We start from the raw sequence: 14,401 nt of genomic DNA, 5'->3' as shown, positions 1-14,401 counted from the left end.
AGCCTCCTTAACAGGAGGCGGCTGTGGAGCAGAGTTTGCCTCAGGAAACCTCTTGTAATAATCATTAAGCATTAACTGAAGATCAGTTACCAATGACACAGGGCTATTAATTGAAGGTTCTTGAGCTTGTTCTTCCTGTTCCTCATAAGGGTAGTGCTCTTGAAATGCATCCAAACATTGAGAACTGGGATGCCTTATATCAGTGAAAGAATAGTCCCCCTCCAAATAAGTAGACGGATCATCCATTGCCTCTTCTTCCTCCGAGTCCTGGCACTTAAACCTGAGTTGTGAAGGACTGTATGCAGGACCACAAGGACCATCATCTTCAGACTCATGGAAATCCAGGAGACAAGTAGGTGGTAATGGAGAAATCTTTGAGAAATCCTGCAGAAGGGGAGGTATCGACATCAGAAGTAGACTAACTTTTACCCTCGTTGACGAGGTCGTCAATGGGATCGTCGACAGCACAAACAACTGCGATGGTTGAAGAGTCGGTGATGGCGAACGAACCTGCTGAACCGTCAATGGTGAAGCCCCAGCTCATGGAGATGGTCTAACCGCAGCTGACGACAGTAACACCACTGTCGTCGTAGATGCTGCCACCGTCGGCATCGTAGTCGTCACTGACGAAACCGTTGACGGAGCGCCAGTTCAAGTAGAGATGGAGGCTGTAGACTGAGATTTCTTCGTTGGCGGGACAGTCGATGAGCGGGGTTTGTCTGCTGAAAAATCTCTGGAAGGAGTATGAGGCGTCGACGGGGGAGCAGAACCAGACCTCTGGTGAGAAGAAGAAGGACTGGGCTGGTCTTTCTTGGCTCTTTTCTCCTCAATCCTCTCTTTACTTTGAGATCTTGATTTTTTAAGGTCCTTAAGCGAAAGAAGACCCTTCTACTTTTCTCTTCCTCAAGGAGGTATGAGACTTCTCCTCAGCCTCAGAGTCAGAGCCTTTCGCTGCTTTTTTCCTTTGCAGCCAGAGAAGCAGCCTACCCTCACGATCTTTGAAAGTTTTTGTGGAGAAAGTATGACAGTACTTACATTCTCTGGGCTTGTGGTTTGGATACAGGCAGTAAAGACACTCTTTATATGGGTCCTCAGAATATAGTCTGGACTTTCCACAAGTCTTGCAGGGCCTAAACAACCATTTTTTAGACTCTGACATTATGAAGGAAAAATAGTTACTCACATGGCCTGTATCTCAGAAGAAATTTGAAGTGAAGAGATGAACAGCTACCTGGAATTCAAAAGGGCAACAGTAGAAATACTGTGACTGAGCAGAGCTCAGGGAGACTGCCTAACAAACGACATGGGATAAGAAATTTGAGGTATGGTGGCCTTGCAGGGGCAGAAGACTCTATGGTCTACGCTCTGATTGGCTGGAGTTTGGATGTTTTATAACAATGGTAATAGGCTGCTAAAAGCTAGTAAATTCCTATGGGCATTTGAATGTTGAAGTTTTAATACTGCTATTTTACTGTTACTGTGGGACTCCCACAATGACAACGGGGAACATTCAAGCATGTGAATCTATAAAAGATACAATACTGGAGAAGCAAAAGTTTTTTATGGAACACCTGATTGTGTCAAACCTCTGAACTGTGGCTGTTACTATCTTGTAACTCATTTTATTACAACTTAACTTACTGGCACATTCTGGTCTCCAGACTGTGCTGGTATATCTTTTAAATCTATTCTGCTTTGCCTATATACTGGCTGGATTAATGTTCTAAAATAAACCTCTATGGTTGAATTAACTGATTCTTGGTCTTCATTATGGAGTCATATTAGCTTCACATAAATGGAAATGTATTTCTGATGTTAGCTCCCTTACTATGCCTCAAGTCGTCTATCAAAGGTCCATATGACCAATGGGGAAATCAGTTTGATGATTTCATTAAGAGATTGAGGTTCAGATATCCATGCTCCATCACAAGTCTACACCAGTGTCTGAGACATACAGAAGTATATAATCTGTATATAATGATATTGTATGTTTCATTGTACACCTTCACACCCTTGCATCTCTGATCTCTCCTTACCATTCCGCTGCAAAAATCAAGTGTGACAATGAGCATTCTTGTTGGCTACCTCTACCACAGGGCTGATGTACAGCAGAATAAGCCACTTCAACAATTGTTTTTCAAACTGCATATGGGACAATGTAGTGTAGATAAACTCCCAACTACTGAGGCTATTGCTAATAATCAGTCATCTTCCTGTAGGTATCTATGATATGGAATAGCCTCCTTGAAATGTATGAAGAGCTCCTGTTGAGTACAAGCCCCAATTTATTGGGGTAAACTAAGGCCAGAAAGGATTTCAAAAGTGAATAGGCAGGATCTTGCTCAGAATTTTGTTGTCAACGTTAAGCACAGAAAAAGGTTAAAATAAGGCTGTATCCAGGGGAGAGTAACATGAATACTCTCTGACATTTGAGTGTGTATCTCTTCAGAAGTCCTGCAGATTCCAGTTGTGTTTCCAGTCCCTGAATTTCTTCTTCAGTACTCTAGTGCTCTGTGCCCCTGAAAGACAAGGAAATTACCTCTCTCTTGCTACGCAAATTATATCCCCTCTACATATATGCATGTATGTTCATCTAGAGGGAATCTGGACCATATCATATTCTTGAACTATATATCGTTGAGATATTCGGAGGAGAGTGACCTGTCAAGAATAATGGCTTCCCATCTAACTTGTCCCTCAGCCTTCTGAATCCACCATGCAGGTAATGCAAAAAAGTTGAACCGTCGGACTGAGCCATATAAGTACCTCACTAACAAAAATTGAGTACTTTGTGTGGAATACTTGCCCATTTCTATATTTCTAAATTTTCCACCCTTCTGCACAAGTATTGTGAGTTGTGTGTAAAATGTGTTCTGTGCACTTCCTTCATTTCAGAGATGCATGGACTTTGTGTTGTTTGACAGGTTCATCATATGTCAAATGTCATATGTCAAATGTTTCATGTAGTTTTGGTTCCCCAGCCTTATATGAGATTTGGGGTAGTTCAAGCCACTAATCTTGGGATCTGGAGTCCAATCTGCTTTCATTTCTATCTGCAGTATCTACCGCTCGGTCTGAATGTCTTTCACCAATGGTTCTTAACATGTGGTATGTGGATATCTGGGGGTCCGCAGCCCATATTCAATGGGTGCACGGACCCATATGACCTCTAACCATTATGTTCTGTCAGTACCAAAAGCACAGGCTATGAACATAACCACAGGCTTTCCTTATATGCTATTGTCTGAGAGTTCCGATCTAGAGTCAGTGTTAACAGGGCAGCCCTTTGCCTCACTTTCATTGTTCTTTTGTTGTTTTTGTCTTGTTTTCCTCTTGCTTTTAAGCACTGCTTTTTTTCTGCACCACCTAACCCACAGAAGGATTCCTGGGTTTAATTTAACGGCTCCTCAATCTTAGTTCCTTCCACTGATCCCTGTTTTGGCTACCCTGTAGCTCATTTTGTGTAGAGCTTTCTAATTCACCCAGTGGTATGTTGCGTTTGTGTAGGTGACAAAATGAACCTGTCTACAGCTATTAATTTCACTTTCACTGAAGAAAAGCATATACTTCCTCCTTAGGTCTGTAGTCTCCTTTTCACTTCCAGGAAGGCGTTGCACTGCATGCTTTTCAGACTGTTAGGGTGCAGTTTTCAAATATGTGCACTGTGGTGCTTTCTTGCTTGCTGGTCTCTTTGTAAAATGGTGCCATAAACCCTTTATCTAGCGATTATCAGGCATAGCCTGCAACCAGATGGGTTGCAGGTGTTGGTGTTCTGTGTGCTCTCACCACTATAAAGAACAAAGTCACATGCTATCAAAATGCCTTGCCCTAGTGAAGAACTTACTGTTTAGTAATTAGCTAAGTCACCCCTGTATTGTGCCATGTATGCCTTCTGGGCTGGGTGCTTTCTGTATGAAAATGTGGAACACTGCGCATTGACAAAGCATCCCGTCAGAATTAAAAATTACAAAAAGCTATACTGACTGTGAAGGTAAAGCTGTACTTTCAGAGAGCAGCCGTATTTATGAATAAAATATCTTCCTCATATCTGGGAGTGAGGAAATGCTACAAATGTCATTGAAAGTTATTTTACACCTAGTTTCATAAATATGATAAGGCTGGTGAAAGAGGACTTTTAATTACTATAGTGAAAAAGTAATTTAGGAACATATACTTTGCGCATCTCGAGAGTAAACTGGTTTGGGATTGGTTTGCCTCTCAGCTCCGCTATAGTGACTGAATATGGATCCTTGGCTGGTTTGTAAACAACCTTCTCCTTGGAAGACAGTGGTGGTAGCAGCAAGGCAAAAGAGGTGTTAACAGTGGGCCCTTAGCCACTTGTCTGCAAGAAGGACAGGACCAGGTGGAAACTCCTACCACAGCTCTTCTTTCGAAGTAGAAATGTCAAATAGAGATTCTGAGATCTGTCCTAGTCTTTCTGTGTCCCCAGCCAAAGGAAAAATCTGATGTAGCACTGACAGCGGTTAGAACACCTCATCTTCATAGAATAGTGAGTACAGGAAGGCCAGTGAGCCTGCAGTTGAGATTAGGCAAATGTCATCTTAGTTAAGAGACTCTGGTGTGGTTTTTAGAAAAATGAGAAAGGAAGTGCTGAAAATAAACCTAGAGGCTATCAACCTTGCCTCTTCATGTTTAGAGCAGTGACTCGTGTAATTGAATGACTAACTAAGGTCTTGATTTAGAGTTTTAAGGACAAGTTACTCTGTCACAAACATGACAGATATCACATGCACCTTATTACAAGTGCATTATATCGTATAGCACTTGTAATAAGGAGGACAGGATTTCTGTTACATTGTGACAAATTAACCTATCCATCAAACTCAAAATCAGTCCTAAAGTGTTTTTAATGTCTTATAAGTTCCTCCAGCAGTAGAAAAAATCTTTAGGCCCTCATTCTGAGTTTCTCAGGATGCCTCTTTTACTAGGAAAAAGACTTGCCTGATCAATCAATGTGAGGCAATTCTACATTGCAAAACCCTTAGGGTTTCTGAGAACATGTTTGCCTTCTATAATCTGGCACAGAATATTTTCACCATGAATATAGCTTGGAAATTGGGAATTACCTATAGAAATCAGGGCAGACACACTGATTTTAGAGGTAATCTCCATTCCATAGAGGTCAATTTAGAACAGTGCACTAATTGGCACCCTAAAATTATCAGTAGTTCTGAGTGCAGTAATACTAATGGAAATCCCTGTAAAACTCAGAATGCGAGCTTAACGCCTCTATAATGTGATTTGTAGTTATCTCAATTTGTCTATAAACAAGTGTTTGTGTTGGACCTGGGATAGTAAGCACCAAACTTTGTGGGGACACAACACTCTAGTTTTCCCTTTTCCTCAAACAAAGTTCACCGGAAAAATACCTTGCAAAATGTGCGCGAATGACAACAGCTGAAATGTGGAACCTACAAGAATTAATGAAAAATCATTTATACTAGCATGTGTTGTACATTTTTTGGTGGCCATCTCACATCGGCCCTCGGCCCTTTAATTGTGCGTCCAGGAGTTGCCAGTCTTCATTGTACCTGTACTTGGAATGAGGGCCTTAATGAATTTATCACAGCACATTGCTTCGTCTAAGGCCTTTATTACAGTTATGCCATTTTCGCACATCACTAATTCCTAACTCATAATTACAGATACAAAGAGAAAAGCTGATTCTGGAATATGGAATTACAGAATCATTCAGAGTTGTCATCTGGGAAATAGTCACAGTAATCCGTATCTATCTACTGATTCCCACAGGTAATTCCCGCCTTTCAGTAAGTTTTGCAGGCGACAATTTCACCAGGTTTTTCCAGGTGATAAGTGTGCAAGAAAAAGGCAGCAGGAGTGCAATATTCCGCACAACTTGGAACCTTGATTTTATGTCAAGACCAGAAGCGCATATTATGTGCACTGTCTCCTTACTCAGACTCCAAAAATAATCAGGCCTGATTCTCAAAGATTTTTCGCAGTCTTACACTTGCCCCTGGCTTACTCCAAAATACCAGGAGTAAGAAAGTAGTACTCATGGCTAACACCTGGACTTTAAAAATTAAGTAAAGATAAGACAAAAATAAATCATAGCAAAATCATTGTGAATCGGACCCACTTATTTTTGCGGACGAATCAGGATTTCTTTAAATCCTTAATCAGTGGAATTAGTGAGATAGCATTAAGGAAAAGACTTTTCAATCTTCAGCATCTCCTCTGGAGCAGTTTAAGAGGAAACTTGCAAAACAATGTGATAAACATTCAATATAGAAAGAAACCACCACAGAAATGTACTGCTTGGAACGTGTGCTGCGATTGAGTAGAACTATCATGAGCTTGAAAATGGCACACTAGAACAGGAGTATAGCAAACTTCTAAAGACAGAAATGAAACCCATTCAATTGTCATATTGTAACATTTAAATGGAATTATGCAACTGTCACACGGAAAGGGAAGACGTTTACTGTGATGTGTATAATTTGTACGGCTCTGTATTAAGAATTTGAAATGTTGTGCTTAAAATTAAGTGTATAGTAGGCTTAGTGCTTTCATTTTGCGGCATATGCTGAAGCGTGTACACTGCAATAGGTGCCTAACTTCTCATACAGAATTCAAAGAATGTAACCTTATAACTTTGTAATAGTTATGGCTCTATAACTCACAAGAATCCTGCAGCATATGTATTGGAAAGATGGTTGGTGCCTCTAGCCCAGGCCGTCCCAACTCCCCCAAGCCACATCTTCTTCCCAGGTGTGTATGTGTTCACCACCTGTTTACAGAAGAAAAGGACTTTCATTAATGTTTTTCAATGCACTTTGGACAGTGACCGTGTGACACATTTGGGTTAGGAGTGACATTTAGTTTTCTTTAATATCGGATAACTAATTAAACAGGACTTTAGGACTGTTGGTACGAAATATATAACATTCGTTTAGCAGCCTGTAGATTACACGAGATATAACATATATGCATTCTTCAGTATGTACTTTTCTTTAATACTTTTTTTTTTCTCTTTTCATTCAACGTTCGACAATACAAGCAGGTACCATACAACCTGATGCTACAAAGATGGTGTTGCAGGAATAGTGGCATTTACCGCTTGTAGACAACCAGGGAAGGTAACATGGGTGCGGGGAAAGAAAGCAAAAGAGGGTGGGGGAGACAGGCTAGGAAGGCTATGCATGGATTCCAGGAGATATGCAGCTGTCGTCTCAGGTTCAGTGTGGCTGGACCTGAAGGGTGAGTTGAGGAGTTTTTACATAGTGAAGACGGTGTGAGCAATCCACATCGCAGAAGTTGTGGCTGTGCCAGCTATGAGTAAACACAACAAGATGATGGACGGAGTGCTGAAAATATTGAACCACTCACCCCCACAGATCTGGGTTTAATCCATCATTCTTTTGCTCACTGTGCCACCCCAGTGTGGACACAGCCATATGCAAATTAGTCTTTACCCTATTCCCATGGGAACAGTCCAGTCCGGACTGCCAAGCCAGGTTCTCCATGGACCGGAAACAAGCATCCTGGGACCGGTTTTGGTATATTACCCTTCATCAGCCAGGCTAGCTACGAGTGCCTGATGTGCCCAATGAGGGATTGATTGCCAGTGGGCTTCGTCCGACTAGTCAGGAGTCAGAGGTAAGGTTTTTTTTTACACACCACCATGAGCAGGTGGTTTCAGCATGCTGTTTAGCTGCACTAGTGGTGCAGTGAAGAACGAGTAGAATTGTTGTCTTCCATTTTCGAAATCTGAAAAACAAGGCGTGCAATTCCATGGTGATGGGATATTTCCAAAGAGCCCAGGCTTCCTCTAGTGCAGTGCCATGTTCTCAGCCCCCACCCTGTCCCGGAGCGAGAGTCTCGGCCGGCCAGCCAGCAGTTCATTATAACGCACTTTGTCAAGATCAGTACTAGGTCTAAAAGGAGTGTCTCCACTTTTTGATTCTCAGTGTGTGGAAAGTAGCCTAAGACACAAGCCCCCAGGTGTGGAGAGGTGAAAACCCATCTGTGTAAGCTGAAAGGTGACTTCGGTTCGGTACTGTGACAGCATGCTGTATGCCCACAGCATGTGGTGTACATCTGTGTCTATAGTGTCAGGTACAGGCTGTGTTCGACCCTGGGAAATACCGGTTTATCTTAACAGAAGTGAGGTAAGCTCTATGTAGTAGAAATATTTGTATTAGTTTAAAACTAGAGTTGCATGAGGCTGTGGCTGGATAGGCTGGAACCCTGTTCCATCCCCCATTTGTGAACGGTCGTCCCAGCTCCATCTCCCATTTCTCTCAAATCACTGTCAGTGGCGTTTAGCTGTGATCCCAGAGGGCTCTCGACAGCTAACTGATGAGTCAGTGGCCTTTCCCCAAGGTATGTAGCTGTGGTAAGAGAGCATGAAGTGGAGGTTCTGTATCTGTGATGTTTCCGGTGGTGTGCAGTGAGCGGGAGAGGACATTGTGAATCAGAAAATCCCACCCCCCCTGAATATTAGAGTGGTTGACAAGATCAACAAAGGGCATTAAGCTGCTGTCGTAGAATAGGTTGCCCAGAGTTGTTATACCCACTGCTTCCCATTTCTTTAACGTTGACATCAATTACACACCCCAAGTGCACTGGTAGGCAGTCGAAATTTCGAGTGCCCCCTCACAAATTATCTTTCAAAGAGCGCTCTAATGGTATAACATTGAACTTAGCAGCCGATTACAATGTCGTGCGGAAACTTTACACCTGACACCACCTCGGAAACGGGACCGACCGGCTCGCAGTCGGCGGTTCTGCCCAACCGATTACAATGTGACAGAACACTGTTCAATCGGATTCCCATTGTTTCCTGTGGGAGCCTGTGTTCCGACTGACAACACAGGCTCCTATGGGGAGTTGGGGTGTGTGTGTACAAACCCTTCACCCTGTTGCGGACACCCCACGGTGCCTGCCACACAGTACAGGGTTTTACTGGGGGGTCCCTTAGGTACCCCCTCAGCCCTCAACCAGAGGCCTCAGCAGGAAGGGGTCCCTGCTAGGAGCCCCCAAAGTCACTTTCCGACAGCCTGCCCATGTTGGACAGGCCAACTCAGAAAGACTGTTGGAAATCAACATCGTAATCGTGAGATCAGAAACGCTGTCGCTAGAGGTGTACTATCCGGTTCTGACCAACACAAATTCTTTGAGAGCCAGTCGGAACCGATTCAGAATGACCACAGTTTACATTCTGACCGCGAACATCGTAATCGGTCGGGTGGATTGTAAAACGACCGAGTCGGTTGGAAGGGTTCCAACATGATCGAGGAGATTCCGATTGTCGGGAGGAGGCTTTCCACCCGACATCGTAGTCGGCCCTCATAGTAGTGTGCACATCGGCCACTAGATGGAGGTGACCATCACTACTGTACATTACACGTATGTAGTTTTCACTGGATTTTTTTTACAAACTGACAGCTGCCAGAAGATGAGTTTTTCGGAGACAAACTGTTATGTGAATCTGATGCAGTGTCTCAGGTTTTTGTACTTTTGTCAATGGGTACATTACAGTAATACAGTATTTTCTCTATAGAGTCTTTAATGCAAAGTTTTCGTTTCTTTGAGTTGATACATTTTTTTCCTATCTTTTCGAAAAAATTAAAGAAAGCTTGATCAAATCAATATTATTTTGATACGTTGTCGCGGGGCCCCTAAAAGGAGTGGGGCCCATAGGCTGGTGCCTACTTTGCCTATTTGGTAATCCAGAACTCCAGGTAGACTAGATGGGGCCTGGCTTGGGTGTAAGTCGGCACCGAGTTAGTGATGTGTATCCCTCTTTGGTAGCGTAAAACGTGACACGAAGGAGGCAAGGGCCAGTGGGCACCTTACTCTGGGCAGGTTAGAATAAATGCAACAATCGTGTCAGTCACCAAGAAGAGAGAGCAAGGCTGTGCCATGCAGATGGCATTGACCTACCCAATGACTTACCCACTACAGCTGGGACACTAAGCAGCAGTGCTCCTAATCAGGAGTGCTGAGGGCCCCTTGTGCCGCATACAGATGAAATTTGGCTGGTGCTACTCTGTGAGGGTCCCAACCCAAATGAGGTTCCTGAGCAATGCATTCAGCAGTCTGAAGAAGGATGCATCTAGTGCAAAGAGACAAGAGGCAAAGTAGTACAACGGGTATGAGAGAATAATCATTTTCGAGAGCGCTGTTCTACCAGTTACACAGTGTGGCAAGGTTCACTAGAAGGAAATTTTACTGTGTATCCTTTCCATTGCCCTGCCAAGATTGCCATCCAGAAGAGTCTCCTCATTATGGTAGATCTGAATCCCCAGGTACCTGAACGTTAGTGACTCTCACAGCATATATTTACGCCTGGATTGTCAACCTCCGGGTGTAGTGGAAAGAAGCAGGATTTTTGCCAATTGACCCTGAGTCCAAAGACCTCAATGATGCCTGCAAGGGTAGTGGCAATGTTACGGAGGTTTGCTCTAGTATCTTGAAAATAGAGCAGTATATCATCTTCCTACAGGGACACTACATGGATTCTGTCCTCCAGGGGTATCCCCCTCGTCATTTCTCCCATGTGCAAGCAGATAGCAACCGGTTCCACGGCAAGTGCAAAAAAGAGGGGACAATGGGCAACACACTTTAGTACCCATATAACTGCACAGCGGCTGAGATGAACCTCTCGGTACCAACTCGGGCTATTGGCTCATTGTAAAGCAGTCAAATCATTTGAAGCTTGTGGTCACCTAATCCGTGTTGTGGTTTAAGTAGATGAAAACGGTAGATCTAGTTCAGGAAGTCAAAGGCTTTTCCGAGGTCCAGCTCAAGGCAGGCTGAATGGTGCCACTTCTCTGGACTAGCATCTAGGATCTTAAAAAACCTGCAAAGTTTCCAACACATACTCCAGCCTGTACAAACCCGCAATGATCGATCGCACTAATTTCAGGATTAGAGGAAATAGGTGGTCTGACAGTATTTAGCTAAGAATTTTATATTCTGTATTGAGCATTGTAGGTAGGAGGTATGTGATCTTATAATATGTTATGTTAAAATAATTTAGTATAGCGCACAACTCACACCCTAAGGTGTTTCTTGGCACTCGGCAACGGGAAGAGGCAAGTGTTACTAAACCAGTTAAAACTCCATGTTTTAGAAGTTTTTTAAATTCAAAGAAATCATGGCACATCCTGATTTGCATGGGAAGCATGTTCCAGTGTGATAGAGCAAGGTGTGAAAAAGATCTACCATTTGGAGGTGCGGATTTGACAGTGTTTTAATAAATCCTGATTTGTAGATCCAAGCAGTCACAAACATTAGAATTGACTGAGTCTAGCAGCAGATAATAGGAAAGATAGCACAGCTTAAAAATAATACTCTTTCTGATAGGTAGCCAAAAAAGGGCGTGCAGAATGGGAGCCGAGGCTGAGTGGGAGGAGAGGTTAAGGGGAGGTATGAGGAGATGTCAGGGGTGTTTCTGCTTGGTTGGGGATGGATATAAGTGTGACTTACTGGAGAGATAGTGGGAGATGGCCGTCTCCTTGGACAGTATTAAATAACTGCTCCAAGTAGGGGGAGAGGAGATATGGGAAGGTCTGTTAGAATTTGATCAGTAGACCTTCCAGGCCTCAGGTCTTATTAGCGGCAAGGGATCGAATTGCTTCCGTAATCTCCTCTGTGAAGCTAGTTAAGGCAAGCACCTATTTGCCTTCCTATCTCCTATATGCCTATTTCAGACTCAGTGATGTGGGATTCCTGCAAGAAGACAACGTGCATTTCCCTGTGCTTCAAGTAGGAGAAAAGATTATATCGCTTACTGGTTGTTTTAATGTAACTAACATTCCAGACCAGTAAGTTGTAGTCGCTAAGCAGTCTTTACACGGTGGAGGAAGTGAAGAGGGGACCAAAACAGAAGGGCAGAGAATCTACCCATTTGAGGAAGAATGGTGCCCTACACTGAAGGACTATGAGTGGAAGGACAGCCATAGCCTGTGAGGGACGAAGACAGGGAGGGGATGGAATTAATAGGATGGGCAGCGGGCAAATGTCCCTCCATCCAAACTGCAAGCTAGTGAATAATATAGTGCGAAATAGTGAATAACTCATGAGAGAGGCAACTGGATTGCTCAGGCACAGGTGTCCATGTGTATGGAAAGCTGGGCACCTATGGACGAATATTTGGGGGGCAGCGGGTGAACCACATGGCTAGGTACCAGAGTAGGGCGCAGCACTGCGGCCCGGCAATGAGTGAGGGATGGGGGGACACAGAAAGGTCAGGTGGCCTCAAATGAGTGTAGGGGTCAGGAGGATAAGTGTAAAAGGAAAAAAAGGGGGTGAACTTTTCTATCCCTCTCCCACATCACCTCCCGACACTGGCGGGTGCCTGAACTTCACAGGTGGATCACACTAGGTCATCTGCAGGGTTACATCAGGAAGACTCGACAAGCCTAGCAGGGGAGTGTGAGGAATGGAAGATTCAGTGTCACTGGAATTGTCACTTTTCCCAGGCCTCAAATGGCTGACATTGCCTCAAGCAACGACCACCTGTCCTCCTCTCCCAGGACCGCGGCCAGGCACACGCCTCGGGTGAAGTGCTGTCCAGTGCATTGCATGGGTCGCCTGCGCCAACGTGTCGGCAGGGCTGTGTGTCCAGGGAGCGGGGAAGCTCAATCACCGGATCTGTTCCACCCAGTCTCAGGAGTTCATAGGATCATCAAAGAAATGTGATTTGCTACAAAGAACAACTACTTGTGGCCAAGCAGGAACAGGAGGGAGTAGGTTAGGTCCAGCTTCAGTATCTAGAGTTTGATGGCAGCAAAATATGCTTATTGGCGCTTCACTGTGATGGTGTAGTTCGGGAAGAGCATGATGTGTGTGTTGTCAATTTGCAGTGAGGATAGTGTAGCAGTCTGGCCAACAATGGACTCGGTGCTGATCCTGGGTGGTCTTTCTTGCCCTGTCTCTATGTGACCTCTCAATGGAGAAAAAAGAGTAGAGTCTGTCTGCTAGCTTGAAGCTTTTGATCCATTTCTCCTGGTATACTACAGCGTCAATGCCCTCTGCACCTTCCCCCAGGCCCATAACTTTGATAATATCTCTACAAGAGCGTTCCTCCAGATCCTCTGCTTGCCCCTCTAGGAAGCGTACTCGGTCCTGCAAGTTTATGAGATGATGTCTCATGTCCGTTGATTCCACCTTGATCTCCGCAATGTGTGTTGCTGCATGAGAGACTCTGTCGGATAGCTTCCTATGATTGTCTTGGAACAGCTCCAGGTCTAGAGCCACAGTGTCAATGTTTTGCTCCAGCAACGTTTAGAGCTCTCCATAGCTGCCAGGGTGGTATCTAGCTTATCAGAGACATCTCTAATGATGGATGAGGTTGCAGGAGGTTGGCCAGAGGTCTTGAGTGTTTGGAATATGTTGCAAAGAGAGCTTTCTCATTTGATTAGAATCAGCAAAATAAATGTGGTCGTTAGCTGAGGAAGAGTAGCCTGGATAGTTGAGCCCAAGTCCCTTGAAAGTGCCACCTACTTCCGTATGTGCGGTCGGTGACACTGATACTCAGGGGAATCATGCAGGAGCCCAGCATAGAGCCCAGCATAGTGTGCCCCAGTGGAGTAGGGTGTGCCCGAGTTCCATCACCATGAAGGGGCTCCTCCTTCAGTGTCCTGAAAGCTTTTGGGGGTTGTTAGGAAAAGTGCAGGAGGACTCTGCCACCAGGCCGTAATTGCTCCATCGGTGGAGATGATCCCAGGAGAGGAGAGTTTCCCTAGCCTGGGACCGGTCACTTTAAATTCAGAAACACATTGTTAACTATGCTGCTAACCCCTGAAGTGTCTTTCTGACCCCTTTACTGCTCTGGTAGCAACTGCATTAATGGCACTCCTTTGAAAACACTCTTAATGAGATGACTGTGTTTAGAATACACAAAAATAGAATCCACATGCATGAATTTCACACTTATTTTGACTATTTTGTGTCTCATCAGCACAGTGCACCAGGTAAGGCGGCACATACAAAATCATTCACGGGCTCCTGTGTTTTTAGGAAGATATAGGCAAGAAGTTTAGGTTCACAAGTGACTGTGTATGGCCGGGGCAGGGGCACCCAGACTGTTGCTGGATTCAGTGTGCCACTGGGTATACCGCCACCTGCCGGGCACCTGCAATATTCTTGTCCAGCATGGCTGCTGCATCATCATTTGATTTCACAAAGATATACCAGCATTTTCAGATACATAATTAGAATGTTGTCGGTGTGATAAATGTTTAAAGGAGAAAAGATCTGTTTTCATTTTTGAAAGTGGTATGGGGTCGGTACTTAACATCTTAACCTTAATTTTGCCTTTATGTGGAGAGTGCCCTACCTGTTCTGCATCACCTTGCACTCTATCCTTGCATCCATTTTTAAAAATACTGTATGCTTTTTAGCCATT

General features: G+C 44.2%; 1 protein-coding gene across 2 annotated transcripts in view; it reads right to left on the bottom strand.

The window, feature by feature from the left end:
* HPSE2 (heparanase 2 (inactive)) overlaps positions 1-14,401 on the bottom strand; it is a 1,995,135-nt gene that overhangs the window by 285,003 nt on the left and 1,695,731 nt on the right. For both annotated transcript variants that reach the window (XM_085615005.1, XM_085615004.1), the window contains one exon: positions 6,666-6,772. In XM_085615005.1, the coding sequence (XP_085471131.1) occupies positions 6,666-6,772 (107 nt within the window). The remainder of the gene's footprint in view (positions 1-6,665; positions 6,773-14,401) is intronic.

This window comes from Triturus cristatus, chromosome 1_2 (genome assembly GCF_964204655.1).
Source record: "Triturus cristatus chromosome 1_2, aTriCri1.1, whole genome shotgun sequence".
NCBI classification, from domain to species: domain Eukaryota; kingdom Metazoa; phylum Chordata; class Amphibia; order Caudata; family Salamandridae; genus Triturus; species Triturus cristatus.
Note: the sequence above shows the minus strand (reverse complement) of the source record. Positions and strands in the feature narration are given on the sequence as shown.